General features: G+C 46.3%; 1 protein-coding gene across 9 annotated transcripts in view; it reads right to left on the reverse strand.

Annotated features, from left to right (window-relative positions):
• Window positions 1-12,496, reverse strand: part of SAMD4A (sterile alpha motif domain containing 4A) — a 224,606-nt gene extending 212,110 nt beyond the window's left edge. For 2 of the 9 annotated variants that reach the window (XR_014242965.1, XM_082386512.1), the window contains exons 1-2: window positions 12,136-12,496; window positions 10,286-10,913 (exon numbers count right to left, since the gene is read on the reverse strand). Coding sequence is in view for 6 of the 9 variants with exons in the window: in XM_082386512.1 (XP_082242638.1) it covers window positions 10,286-10,481 (196 nt within the window). In the remaining 3 variants the exon portion in view is untranslated. Of the gene's footprint in view, window positions 1-10,285; window positions 10,914-12,135 lie in introns of those variants that run through there. The other 7 variants (XR_014242966.1, XM_082386514.1, XM_082386513.1 and 4 more) reach the window with 5 other exon arrangements.
• Window positions 12,497-15,644: the final 3,148 nt, after the last annotated feature.

Consider the following 15,644-nt stretch of genomic DNA (forward strand, 5'->3'; position numbering starts at 1 on the left):
TCATCTCTGCAGGATTAAGCCAAATTCCTTAGCTAGCAAAGTCCTGCACACACATGACTTCTGTTTTAACTTCTCTCTCTTATATCCCAGCATTCTACACCCTTTGAGCCACTCTGAACTCATTATTTCTTGCACACAACAAGGCCCTTTCATAAGACAATGTTTTTTTTTTTTTTTAACTAATAGCTACTCTATTTATTTATTTATTTATTTATTTATTTTTAGCTGTGTTGGGTCTTCGTTTCGTGCAAGGGCTTTCTCTAGTTGCGGCAAGCGGGGGCCACTCTTCATCGTGGTGCGGGGGCCACTCTTCATCGCGGTGCGTGGGCCTCTCACTATCATGGCCCCTCCCGTTGCAGGGCACAGGCTCCAGACGCGCAGGCTCAGCAGTTGTGGCTCACGGGCCCAGTTGCTCCACGGCATGTGGGATCTTCCCAGACCAGGGCTCGAACCCGTGTCCCCTGCATTAGCAGGCAGATTCTCAACCACTGCGCCACCAGGGAAGCCCAAGACAATGTTTTTATAAATGCTATCTCTTCTGCTTGGAAAACACCTTCAAGCCTGCTCTCTACAATCCTTTTTACATACTGAACCAACTCCTATTCACCCTTCAAAACTCAAATATATCTCCTCTGCAATGGAGGCTTCCCTGACTCCTCCAGGCAATTAGCTGTACATTCACAATGCTCCCAGAACCTCTCCCCTACCCTTTTTATTCCTATATCTATGTTTCTGTACCTGTGATACGGTATTAGTCATTTACTCAACACTGGGTATCCATGCACCAGGCATTGGAATACAGTAAATTACCTTTGTATTCCCACTGCATAACACAGGGCCGGGAAAGTAGTAGGCAGTCAGTAAATGTTTGTTGAATGAAAAAGTGAAAGGAGACTGGGCCGGACTGAAGCTAGACTGTGCTCAGCGTGAGGCATCAGATGAATAAATTTTGTTTTAAGGCCGAACAAGTGGGTTAACCTTACCTAAGATAATCGTGAATTACAGCGGCCACAGCAAGAACTTTTAACCTGGATAAGCTTTTCCATTTATGAGGTGCCCTAGAGAAAAAGGGTTCTCGGCCAAGCACTCACTAAAAATAGAAGAAGGAAAACTATTTTTCTGCCTCTTCATGACCTTCTGGTGGCCGGGATAAGATCAGCTGGGACATCCCACTCGTTCCAGAGCCTGCAGAATCCTGGGGAAAACTGGCAGAAGAAAGCAAAGGCCGTGTGGCTGACAGGGTCTTGGTGCTATGGCCGGGTGTCAGGCCTGTGCCTCTGAGGTGGGAGAGCTGAGTTCAGGACATTGGTCCACCAGAGACCTCCCAGCTCCATGTAATATCAAACAGCAAAAGCTCTCCCAGAGATCTCCATCTCAACACAAAGACCCAGCTCCACTCAATGACCAGCAAGCTACAGTGCTGAACACTCTATGCCAAACAACTAGCAAGACAGGAACACAACCCCACCCATTAGCAGAGAGGCTGCCTAAAATCATAATAAGTTCACAAACACCCCAAAACACACCACTGGATGCGGTCCTGCCCACCAGAAAGACAAGATCCAGCCTCATCCACCAGACCACAGGCACTAGTCCCCTCCACCAGGAAGGCTACACAACTCACTGAACCAACCTTAGCCACTGGGGGCAGACACCAAAAACAATGGAAACTATGAACCTGCAGCCTGTGAAAAGGAGACCCCAAACACAGTAAGTGAAGTAAAATGAGAAGACAGAGAAACACACAGCAGATGAAGGAGCAAGGTAAAAACCCACCAGACCAAACAAATGAAGAGGAAATAGGCAGTCTACCTGAAAAGGAATTCAGAGTAATGATAGTAAAGATGATCCAAAATCTTGGAAATAGAATGGAGAAAATACAAGAAACATTTAACAAGGACCTAGAAGAACTAAAGAGCAAACAAACAATGATGAACAACACAATATATGAAATTAAAAATTCTCTAGAAGGAATCAATAGCAGAATAACTGAGGTAGAAGAATGGATAAGTGACCTGGAGGATAAAATAGTGGAAATAACTATCGCAGAGCAGAATAACGAAAAAAGAATGAAAAGAATTGAGGACAGTCTCAGAGACCTCTGGGACAACATTAAATGCACCAACATTCAACTTATAGGGGTCCCAGAAGAAGAAGAGAAAAAGAAAGTGACTGGTGACTGAGAAAATATTTGAAGAGATTATAGTTGAAAACTTCCCTAATATAGGAAAGGAAATAGTCAATCTAGTCCAGGAAGCGCAGAGAGTCCCATACAGGATAAATCCAAGGAGAAACACACCAAGACACATATCAAACTATCAAAAATTAAATACAAAGAAAAAATATTAAAAGCACCAATGGAAAAACAACAAATAACATACCAGGGAATATCCATAAGGTTAACAGCTGATCTTTCAGCAGAAACTCTGCAAGCCAGAAGGGAGTGACAGGACATATTTAAAGTGATGAAAGGGAAAAAACTACAAGCAATATTACTCTACCCAGCAAGGATCTCATTCAGATGTAAAACCTTTACAGACAAGCAAAAGCTAAGAGAATTCAGCACCACCAAACCAGCTTTACAACAAATGCTAAAGGAACTTCTCTAGGCAGGAAACTCAAGAAAAGGAAAAGACCTACAATAACAAACCCAAAGACCCATATATATGCTGTCTACAAGAGACCCACTTCAGACTTAGGGACACATACAGATTGAAAGTGAGGGGATGGAAAAAGATATTCCATGCAAATTGAAATCAAAAGAAAGCTGGAGTAGCAATTCTCATATCAGAAAAAATAGACTTTAAAATAAAGACTATTACAAGAGACAAAGAAGAACACTACAAAATGATCAAGGGGTCAATCCAAGAAGAAGATATAACAATTGTAAATATTTAGGCACCCAACACAGGAGCACCTCAATACATAAGGCAAATGCTAACAGCCATAAAAGGGGAAACCGACAGTAACACAATCATACTAGTGGACTTTAACCTCCCACTTTTACCAATGGACAGATCATCCAAAATGAAAATAAATAAGGAAACAGAAACTTTAAATGATACATGAAACAAGATGGACTTAATTGATATTTATAGGACATTCCATCCAAAAACAACAGAACATACTTTCTTCTCAAGGGCTCATGGAACATTTTCCAGGATAGATCATATCTTGGGTCACACATCAAGCCTTGGTAAATATAAGAAAACCAAAATCGTATCAAATATCTTTTCTGACTACAACGCTATGAGACTAGATATCAATTACAGGAAAAAATCTGTAAAAAATACAAACACATGGAGGCTAAACAATATACTACTTAATAACCAAGAGATCACTAAAGAAATCAAAGAGGAAATCAAAAAATACCTAGAAACAAATGACAAGGAAAACACGAGGACCCAAAACCTATGGGATGCAGCCAAAGCAGTTCTAAGAGGGAAGTTTAGAGCAATACAATCCTACCTCAAGAAACAAGAAACATCTCAAATAAACAACCTAATCTTACACCTAAAGCAATTAGAGAAAGAAGGAAAAAAAACCCCAAAGTTAGCTGAATGAAAGAAACCATAAAGATCAGATCAGAAATAAATGAAAAAGAAATGAAGGAAACAATAGCAAAGATCAATAAAACTAAAAGCTTGTTCTTTGATAAGATAAACAAAATTGATAAACCATTAGCCAGGCTCATCAGGAAAACAAGGGAGCAGACTCAAATCAATAGAATTAGAAATGAAAAAGGAGAAGTAACAACTGACAATGCAGAAATACAAAGGATCATGAGAGATTACTACAAGCAACCATATGCCAATAAAATGGACAACCAAGAAGAAATGGACAAATTCTTAGAGAAGCACAACCTTCCGAGACTGAACCAGGAAGAAACAGAAAATATAAACAGACCAATCACAAGCACTGAAATTGAGACTGTGATTAAAAATCTTCCAACACACATAAGCCCAGGACCAGATGGCTTCACAGGCGAATTATATCAAACATTTAAAGAAGAGCTAACACCTATCCTTCTCAAACTCTTCCAAAGTATAGCAGAGGGAGGAACACTTCCAAACTCATTCTATGAGGCCACCATCACCCTGATATCAAAACCAGACAAAGATGTCACAAAGAAAGAAAACTACATGCTAATATCACTAATGAACATAGATGCAAATATCCTCAACAAAACATTAGCAACAGAATCCAACAGCACATTAAAAGGATCATACACCATGATCAAGTGGAGTTTATCCCAGGAATGCAAGGATTCTTCAATATATGCAAATCAATCAATGTGATAAACCATATTAACAAATTGAAGGAGATAAACCATATGATCATCTCAACAGATGCAGAAAAAGCTTTCGACAAAATTCAACACCCATTTATGATAAAAACCCTCCAGAAAGTAGGCATAGAGGGAACTTACCTCAACATAATAAAGGCTATATATGACAAACCCACAGCCAACATAATTCTCAATGATGAAAAACTGAAACCATTTCCTCTAAGATCAGGAACAAGACAAGGTTGTCCACTCTCACCACTATTATTCAAAATAGTTTTGGAAGTTTTAGCCACAGCAATCAGAGAAGAAAAAGAAATAAAAGGAATCCTAATAGGAAAAGAAGAAGTAAAGCTGTCACTGTTTGCAGATGACATGACACTATACATAGAGAAACCTAAAGATGCCACCAGAAAACTACTAAAGCTAATCAATGAATTTGGTAAAGTTGCAGGATACAAAATTAATGCACAGAAATCTCTTGCATTCCTATACACTAACGATGAAAAATGTGAGAGAGAAATTAAGGAAACACTCCCATTTACCATTGCAACAAAAAGAATAAAATACCTAGAAATAAACCTACCTAAGGAGACAAAAGACCTGTATGCAGAAAATTATAAGACACTGATGAAAGAAATTAAAGATGATACAAATAGATGGAGAGATATACCATGTTCTTGGATTGGAAGAATCAACATTGTGAAAATGACTACACTACCCAAAGCAATCTACAGATTCAATGCAATCCGTATCAAACTACCAATGGCATTTTTCACAGAACTAGAACAAAAAAATTTCACAATTTGTATGGAAACACAAAAGACCCCAAATAGCCAAAGCAGTCCTGAGAAAGAAAAAATTTACAAACAGCTCATGCAGCTCAATATCAAAAAAACAAACAACCCAGTCCAAAAATGGGCAGAAAACTTAAATAGACATTTCTCCAAAGAAGATATACAGATTGCCAACAAACACATGAAAGGATGCTCAACATCACTAATCATTACAGAAATGCAAATCAAAACTACAGTGAGGTATCTCCTCACATAGTCAGAATGGCCATCATCAAAAAATCTACAAACCATAAATGCTGGAGAGGGTGTGGAGAAAAGGGAACCTTCTTGCACTGTTGGTGGGAATGTAAATTGATACAACCACTACGGAGAACAGTATGGAGGTTCCTTAAGAAACTAAAAATAGAACTACCATTCGATCCAGCAATCCCACTACTGGGCATATACCCTGAGAAAACCATAATTCAAAAAGAGTCATGTACCACAATGTTCATTGCAGCTTATTTACAACAGCCAGGACATGGAAGCAACCTAAGTGTCCACTGACAAATGAATGGATAAAGAAGATGTGGCACATATATACAACGGAATATTACTCAGCCATAAAAAGAAACAAAATTGAGTTATTTGTAGTGAGGTGGATGGACCTGGAGTCTGTCATACAGAGTGAAGTAAGTCAGAAAGAGAAAAACAAATACCGTATGCTAACACATACATATGGAATCTAGCGGAAAAAAAATGGGTCTGTAGAACCTAGGGGCAGGAGAGAAATAAAGACGCAGACGTAGAGAATGGACTTGAGGACACTGGGAGGGGGAAGGGTTAGGTGGGACAAAGTGAGAGTCGCATGGGCATATATACACTACCAAATGTAAAATAGATAGCTAGTGGGAAGCAGCCGCATAGCACAGGGAGATCAGCTCGGTGCTTTGTGACCACCTAGAGGGGTGGGATGGTGAGGGTAGGAGGGAGACACAAGAGGGAGGAGATATGGGGATATATGTATATGTATAGCTGATTCACTTTGTTATAAAGCAGAAACTAACACACCATTGTAAAGCAATTATACTACAATAAAGATGTTAAAAAAAAAAAAAGAAAAAGCGAAAGAAAGAACTACAAACAAGATCTTATCCAGGAAATATCATCAGGAAAGCCTATACTCTTCTGCTTTCCTTTTACTCAATTTATGATCTAAAAAATCAACTAAGGTATGGCATACCTATACCATGGAAACCAAAAATCATAAAAACATAGGACCCATATCTTTGCCCTCTAATGAGAGTAAATGTACCCACAAGCCCTTTTTAATCTCCACAATTAATTTTGTCTTTAACACCACCATTTCAGATAATCCTTTCTCTTGTATTTAATTATAAGTAGAGTAACAATCTCTTTGCCATTTATTTACTACAAACATACGCAATTTCCCCACAAAATATGCACTGTTTTGTGAATTAATAAATTTGTGGATTCACTTGTGAATCTCCATTTATTACACTATCTCCATTGGAAAAAATATTTCAAGTTCAAATGACAAAAGCCCTAAACTAGTGCCACACAATCCATTTTTCTTTGAAGATTTCCAAGTCAAGTCAGCGGGTTCCATTTTTAGGTATCAAATGACATTTTAGCACCAAAAACAGACAGCTACAAACTGAGACTGGCCAGAAATCTCAATGTTAACCTGGGCTGGTAGCTGAAGGGCACGTATCTAAGGTTATGAGAGTTCTGGAAACAAGCCTCTACTTTAGAGATCTGATCATGACCAGTACCCACTGACCAAATCTGGAGTGAAACACACACACACACACAACACACACACAAATCCATAAGGACTAACTCAACCATGTTCTTTGGATCTCAGATGACCACGAACCTGAGGCAAAGGATGAACCAGTGAACCACTAGAATCTCAATAAATGCTAAATTTAAGAGAACAAAAAGTTAGTATCAAAATATATCCCATGGATCTCAAATAAACCATGTTTAATGTGAAGGATTATCTATTTAAAGTTAGTCCTGTAGAAAACAGAGCCAAGTTTGCACTATTAGTAATTTTTTTGTTGTTATACTGAGGTCAAGCCCCAGATATGAATTTCTTTCTCATGCACCAAGTTTTAAAATCTCTGAACACCAGAAGAAATATGTGTTTGTTTAATTGATGATTACAAAATAAAGTAAGTCACACATGATGATTTTGGTATAGGAAACCTCAGCCAGCCAAGGAATGAGTCATTCTAAACAGCCTAGTTTTCTGAATGGGTAATAGCTTCACATGCCAAAAGAGCTCTGGAGGTTAATTACCTTGAGTGTTAATATTTCCAATGTTTATGGCATATTTCCCTCTCTTCTCAAAGAGTGTATTTTAAAATTTATCTTTTTTGGTAGTTCACGCTCATTAATGGTAAATAGCAATTATGGATTTATGTTATTACAAAGTAATGTCTGCAAGTCCGATTGAGGGTTCCTACCTTAATATTCCCAAACCTTCAGGGCTTTTGTTCCCAACTCTCGTATCTAAAGTTATAATTTTTCTGTTTCTTTCCTAGTTGTCAAGCTGTCAGGGGTTACTTTTCACCACTGGTTACAGCAACTCCTCACCCCATTCTAAATGTGCTACTCCATATATTCTATGGATCATTTTTCAAATAAAAAAAGTTAGGATTGTTATCTAAAGTAAGAGTAAGTTCTGAAAGAGCATCTGAAGTATCCTCCCAGACTTTACGCCATCTATTCCAATGCTGAGTAGGCGTTTTTGCCCCTTTCCTGGTTCTTGGCTAGGTTCCAGATACGTAAGAGAGCTGTGCCCCAGACAGGCATTCTACGACAAATCTTGATGTTCCTTATGATCCCTTAATGCAGAAGTAAACCAAACCATCACATGACCTCACTAATAAATTTCTGTCCTGGCCACATAACAAAACAAGTGCAAAGTTTCCAAGGAAGCAAAATATCCAGGTTGAAAGATTAATCCAGAAACTGGAAAATGGTCCCTATCTTACATAATGGTTATGGTTTCATATATCTACAGCATTTAGCATCATGAACAGGTAGGCAGCTTACACAAATAAGTATGGTTAAAAAAGTTTTTTTGAGGGGAAAAATAACCAAATGATGTTTTTAAACTCACAGAAGGTCAATTTTTTTCTTGGTTTATTAAATTAAAAGATTTTTAAGCTAAGCAACTTCTTCTTAATTCCATACATCTAATGGCTTCACTTACTAAACGGATGGCTGCTATGTTGGGAAAAGTCTTCTCCTTTACTCAAAGGGAAAAAATGTTGCTCTAACATTTGAGTAACCTAAGGATTAATTATCATTGTTTTAAACAGCCCCTACAAGCACTGAGGTCAAGCATTCAACATAAATCACTGTACTTAAATTCTGTGCATTCTATAAAACACAAAAGTTTATATAACCTTGCTTGTCAAACCTGTAAAAGCAAAATCAAGCAGGTGATCCAGGCTACCCTGTCACATTAAGAATGGAAGTAAAGAGGGACTTCCTGATGGTCCAGTGGTTAAGACTCCAAGCTCCCAGTGCAGGGGGGCGGGGTTCGATCCCTGGTCAGGGAACTAGATCCCGCATGCCACAACTAAATAAGATCCCGCACGCAGCAACAAAGATCCCCTGTGAGGCAACTAAGACCCGGCGCAGCCAAATAAATAAATATTAAAAAAAAAAAAAAAAAAAAAGAATGGAAGTAAAGAGAGCAGGTCATCAGTTATCCTAGTTATGTTTCCACACCCTTATGAAGGAGACTGGCCCTTCAGCTATTTATAAACACAGAACTGAAAGGGAAGGGGGCCCTGCCACTGCCACCCTGGTGAGTAACCAACAGGGTGGGCTGTTAGGCTCAGGCTGAATCCCAGGGGGACCTGTGGGAGCTCCCTCGGGATGGCCCACCACACTAGGCAGCACCAGATCCTCTGGGTGCAGTCCTCTCTGGTCAGGAAAAGGACTGAGGATTTCCAGCAGTCACTGCCAGCCTATGATTCTATATATGGAAACATCCCATCCTAGTGCTTGCAGCACCATGAGCACCACACCAGGGAGGAGGAGTGAGAAGCAGGCCAGCCCTCCTCTTGCTGCCCTGCCGGCACGCTCACTTTCGTGTCTCCCAGGCCCTGCTGCCCTGGACTGGACCCTGCCATCAAATGGCAGCCCAGCCCTCTGCTGAGTCTTGCAGGCTGGCGGCTCTAACATGGAACAGCTGGAAGAGGACCCTGCATTCTTTTCTCTGTGTAAACACTGGGGGCTCTGTTCACCCTCCTGCTGCAGCATGAACTAAAGAATTTTCCCCATCCAAAATTACAACCAACAGACCTTTCCCCATCCCCCATCCTCACCTCCCACCCTCAGGCCCAGATATAATTTCAGTCTGTCACCACCCATGCTAGCAAACAGCAAACTGCTGAACCTTTCAGTACATTCACTTTCTATGCTAGTCGAGGTGTCTGTAAATACACTAGCAGGGTAATAGGAAACAATTCTGTTATGTTCAGTAAAGTTTCCTGACAAAAGCATTAAGGACCCTGATTCATGCCTGCTCCCTATGAGACCCTTTCCACAAGATGTATATCAATATAAATACTGTCGTGATAGTTAAGTATAGCCACGTAGTATACGAACTGCAAATATTTTAATAGTCTATAGCATCACCTACAAATTATTCTGAAGACAGACCTCTAAAATTGGAATATCCGTGGGGAAAAATGAATAATAAAATTGGATTTTCATGTATTCCTCATACAGCCTCATCAAAGCTTGTCTTCTGAAGGGCAGTCCCAGGCTTCTTCATGTGTTGCTGAAATCCAGAGAGCCACGTTGCCCAAGAGAAGAAGAAAGGGGGTGGTGGGGGGGAAGAGCCCAGAAAATCCAGACTCTACGTGACCTGACTTACTTATTTCCCAGGAAACTGCATGAGAGAAAAATCAATCATTCATGCTACCGTAGCTACCACACGGAATGGACTGAGGGAGTTGACAGTGGGCAAAAAAAACGAAGCGGCCAGCGGAGGTTAGTGGGTGGCAGGGCCTGGGGCGGGGGCCGGTGGCGGGAGACGCCAAGGACCCGGAGGCCTCGAGGTTCTGTCGCCATGGACCAGCGGTCGGGGGGCGGGGCCAGGCCCGAGGCTGGGAAGGGGCGGGGGGGGGGGGCGGTGGACAGGACAGCGGGACGGCGGCGGCCGCGCACTTACCGGGACTGTTGGCCTCGCCTTCGAGGACGTGCAGCTCGGTGCAGTCGGCCAGCGAGTGCTCCAGGCAGAGCTGGAGGAAGCGGGCCTGGGTCTGGCTCACGCGCTTGAGCAGCGACAGCAGCGCAACAGTCTGCTCGCACTCGTTCCAGCCCTTAAACCAGCCCGCCAGCACCCCGACCTGGTCGCGAAACATCATGGTTAGGGGGCGGCCCTCGGTCTACAAAGCCCCCTCCGAGCCCCAGCCCGCCCCAAAGTTTGGCGGAGCCGCAGCCCAGCGGCCGCCGGAGACGCGTTCCCGTTCCAAGGTGGCTCTGGTGCCCGGACGCTGCAGGTACTGCCTCGGCTCCTGCCTCTCTCGTCTGGTTTCAGTTACGTTCTGGTGGTTCTGGCTGATTTCCCCAGAGATGATGACAGACAGTAGCACGGAAATGTTTTTTGTTGTTTTTTTTAAAATTACGATTAAAAAAAATTTTTTTTCCCCACAAGGCACACCAACTGAAGAATGCTCTCTTTCCCCCCGCCTTCTTCTCGCAGCTTCGGGATGGTGATTTCCGGCGTCCCGGGGTCTCTCCCCCGCTGGGCGGCAGCTCGGACCCTTCACACCCGCATTCCCGAGTGGCGATCACCACTGGAAGGAGAGAAAAGGCTGCAGTGAGACCTCGGCCAGCGAGGGAGCGCGCCCGGGAAACGAGTGCATTAGAGGGGGTGGAGGGGGGCGCCCCGCGGGGGGTTTGGTCCCCCAAATTCCGGCCGCCCCCTCCGCAGCCGGATGCTGGAGAGGAGCTATTCCCGTTCTGGGAAAGGCAAGAAGCCTCCTTCCCAGGTGCGTGAGGAGACCGCCCGGCTCCCTGTTGCTGCCGCTGCGAACCGCTAGTGCTCCCCACACACCCCACCCGGGGTGGCCTCGGGGACTGTGCCTGCAAACGCCCGCACCAGCAACAGATCTTTCTCGCGCAGAAAACTTGCAATGCGGCTGCGGAGGGGCGCGGGGGTGGGGGTGGGGGCTAATGCAAAGCAGAGGCGGAGGCAGCAGCAGCCCGAGTTCCTTCCTCCTCCTCCTCCTCCTCCTCCTCCTCCTCTCCCTCCTCCTCCTTTGCCACCTCCTCCTCCCGGAGAAGCAGCCGAACGGCTGCAGCTCCATCTACAGCAACAGCCAGCATCTCCACCGCCAGGCGCCCCTCTGGATTTAGGCCGTGAGCAGCCGCGGCAACAGCTCGAGACAAAAATAAACTCTCCCCACCCAAAGCTCAGCGTCCAGCGGGCGGAGGCGCAGCCGGAGCCCCGGCTACCCCGCGCCGCGCCGCTCCAGCCCACCCGGGAGGGCTCCGAGGGCCTGCTTCGCCCTGAGCGATCAGATGTGTGCGTGCGTGTGCGTCTGTGTGTGAGTGTGTACGCGTGTGTGTGCTGTAGGCATCCTGCCCCCGCTGCCGCCGCCTACGGGCGGGTCTGTCCGGCCCACCGCCTCGCCCGCGCGTCCCAGGCCGAAGGCAGCACGGCTACGGGCGAACGCCGAGCGCGGAGACAGCCGAGCCTACAGCACTGCCTCCCCCGGCGGGCAGGGCGGCTCCGCGGGAACTGCGGCTCCGCGCCGCCCGCACACGCCCCTAAAGGACCGCAAAGAAGAAAAGTTCGGTTTCGGGGGCTCCCCCAGTCCTAACCCTGTTCGGGTGGCAGCCAGCGGGCGGCGAAGAGAGCCCAGCGACTCAGCCAGCCTGCGAGGGGCGGCTCGCTCCCGGCACCCTGTTTCCCGGCTCTCAGAACTTCCCGGCTCGCAGAACTTCTCCCCTCCGGAAAGGGGACCCAGTAACCCACGGGCCCCATGCCTGAGGCAAAAGAGAGAGGGCGCTCACCTGGGAGAGGCTCATCCTGGCGGCTCGCGGCCCCAAGCGCGGGTCCGGGACCGCAGCGGCTCTCAGCGAGGTTGGGGGCGCCCGGAGCGCGGGCTGTGGGCCATGCCGTCGGAGCGGGCGGCGCTGAGAGAGTGCGGCGCTGCGGGTCCGGGCCGCCGCCGCCGCCGCTCCTGCTGCCTCCAGTGTCGGCTCGCGGAGGACTGAGCCGCCCGAGCCGGAGCTCCCCACATGCTACTGATTAACATACACCATTACATCATGGGCTTGGCAGGGAGCGCCCGAGAGGGGGGGAGAGGAACCCGGGCGGCGGCGGCAGCGGCGGCAAGCGGGGGGAGTCGGGGGAGGATCCCCGGGCTCGGCCTGCGGCGAGGGTGTGGGGGCGGGCGGATTCCTAAGTGGGGACCAGAAAAGGGGAGGGGAGCGGAGAGGGAGGAGCCTGATGGCGCAGAGGGGTCGGGTTGGAGGAACGGCCGGGCGGAGGGAAGAAGTTTGGGGAAGGGGAGGGGTCCAAGTGAATGCCTGCCCTCTGCTGCCTGCGTGTTCCGGAGGGGCCGGGGTGCTCGAGACGCCGGAGTGCGGGCCGGAGGGGACCCAGAGGACGCTTGAGCGGGGACGGTGCTGCCACCGGCTCCTCGTCCTTGGGAATGTGGTTCCCCGACTCGGGTGACCCCTCGGCCCAACTGGGGCCCGGGGGTGACAGAGACCTGGGGTCAAGGGCGCTGGAAGCGTGGACGGGTTCCGGGGGTCGAGGACGCGAAGGGCGGAGGAAGCCGAGGGGCGGTACGCAGTGCTGGAAGTGCCTGGACGCCGGACGGCCCGGGTCCGAGGAGCGCGAGAAGTTCCCGGGCTGCTCACCCCTCGCCCGGGTCGGACCTTGGATGCCCTTTGCTCCTGTGGGCGGCCTCGCGGCTAGCCCCACACCCCTCTCCGGCCTTTCTCTCCCCTGGGGAAGCCGCCTGACTTCTGGGGCCAGCCGGGGAGCTACACCTGGCGTCCGGGCTGCGGCTGCGGCTCCGGCTGCGGGCCTGGAGCGGAGAGGAGCGCCGCCCCAGGCGGCAGGGAGGCGGGCGAGGCCACCTGTCAGCGCGTCTGAGTCGCCGGGCTGGGCAGCCTTTATCTGGCCCTGCAGAGTGCACGAGGCCGGGCAGGGGGCTTCAGAGGTCTTCGCCGCACACAAGAGGTTGGGGGTGGAGGTGCAGCGCCGAGGCCAAGCAGTTAAGGGAGGGCTGGGAAAGTGCCCTCGGGTAGTCTCGAAAGTAAAGGATTGGTTAAAAATACCCTAAAACGTAACAATCGCTGTGCCTTCTAATAGTAATCGAATATTCACAGGAGGACTTGATGACCAAATCCAGGCTGTCTCTGTGTTTTCAGTGAACAGTGAGACCTGGAACATTTCTCCAGCAACTTGAGGAGAAATACTCTTTATAAGAGTACTTCTGATAAATTAGTGAAACCTATGCTTCAAATCCTGCCTTCCCTACTCTGGCTAATACAGTATTTCTGAAGATAAAGTATCTGAGATATTATTCCACTGATTTACCACTTCCTTCTTTAACTCCAGCATATGTTCCTGGATTTTCAATCATTTCTTCCTTCCGTCCTCAAACCTAGTTTCTGCACCGCTTAGTTCCTGTGAGACATGTGACAGCACCTAACCAGCTGTTGGAGTATTGAAAGGTCTTGTGGAGCTGCAAAAATGTAGGTGTTACCATTAAAATAGGGTGTGTGAATAATTTTCTTAAGCTCATCATTAACCAGCCAGGAAAGGTATCTGCATAATTTAATGAATATTTTGCCCTAAAAACAATTCTAGATTCAGTGTTTTAATTTTGTTTTGTTTTATTATTACAGAGGCAGGAAATCTTGAAATATTTTCTCCAAAACATTATTATCATTAGCTAGTACTTAGTAATAACTTCTATCAAGAAATGGGGAGAAGGTTTAGAGCATGGTCTATCTCAGTATATACCTTGCTATCAACTGCAGCCAAAGCAGAAGTTCCCCACCTGGGGATTTTGGAAGCCTCCAAGAGTGATTTTTTAAAAGAAAGTGAAAAAAAATCAGTTTCATTAACTTATTTATTGTCACCTGCAGTTTACTAAGCGAATAGTAAAACTAAGAAACGAAAACAACAAAACCTTGAGGCAAATTGAATTCTGCTTAAACTGAAGAAAGAAAATACTGCCACCTACTGGAAAAGTGTACTTCTTACAGCAGCCTGTGACCTAAGAAATGATCTTGATTTAGCTAATTTTTGAGCTATTTTTTAAAAAATACAAAGAGGAGCATGACTCATGAGTTGCCAGCCTGCCTTGTTTTTGTGGGTTCACAATACTTGTGATTTCCCTCACCTCTGGGCCTTTTCCCTGACTGGAAACGGAGTGGAGATAAAACCCAGTGATGCTGCTTCACTATTCCTCACAGAGTGAAGTCAGAACTGAAGGAAGGAAAGTAATACTATCAACTAAATATATACTTTTGTCTTAAATATGGACTTTCCTATTCGAACCTTTACCCAGTTTTTATGGATAATTAAGAAGTGGCGGGGCTTCCCTGGTGGCGCAGTGGTTGAGAGTCTGCCTGCTAGTGCAGGGGACACGGGTTCGAGCCCTGGTCTGGGAAGATCCCACATGCCGCGGAGCACCTGGGCCCGTGAGCCACAACTGCTGAGCCTGCGCGTCTGGAGCCTGTGCTCCGCAACAGGAGAGGCCGCGATAGTGAGAGGCCCGCGCACCGCGATGAAGGGTGGCCCCCGCTTGCCGCAACTGGAGAAAGCCCTCGCACAGAAACGAAGACCCAACACAGCCATAAATAAATAAATTAAAAAAAAAAAAAAAACAGTGCCAGGATTAAAAAAAAAAAAATAGAAGTGGCTTTGGGATTGACATGTACACACTGCTATATTTTAAATGGATAACCAATAAATTTTTTTTGTAAAAAAAAGTGGCTAACAAGTACTAAATATCCACATGACTTGGAGTTTTAGAGCAAATTCTAACTTCCAAAGAACAGTTGCTTAGGCGGTAATCTGGGGGGAATGGGATTTAGGTGAGCTAGAAACATGGCTGGCAGGCAGGGAAACCATTTCTTGGTTAATGGAGACAAGCCCAGGTGCTTCTCCGTACTCTGTACTCAGTAAAGGTGCAGAACCACTGATGAGCATGGAGGCAAGAGTAGGCTACTCAGGCCAAGATGTAGAGAAGGAATTGACTATGAGAAGATTAGACTTGGGGGCTTCCCTGGTGGTGCAGTGGTTAAGAATCCGCCTGCCAATGCAGGGGACACGGGTTCGAGCCCTGGTCCGGGAAGATCCTATATGCCGCGGAGCAACTAAGCCCGAGCGCCACAACTACTAAAGCCCTTACGCCTAGAGCCCGTGCTCCGCAACAAGAGAAGCCACCGCAATGAGAAGCCTGCACACTGCAACGAAGAGTAGCCCCCGCTCACCGCGACTAGAGAAAGCCCGCGAGCAGCAATGGAGACTCAACGCAGCCATTAATTAATTAATT

Source organism: Balaenoptera borealis, assembly GCF_965194805.1.
Source record: "Balaenoptera borealis genome assembly, chromosome: 3".
NCBI classification, from domain to species: Eukaryota; Metazoa; Chordata; class Mammalia; order Artiodactyla; family Balaenopteridae; genus Balaenoptera; species Balaenoptera borealis.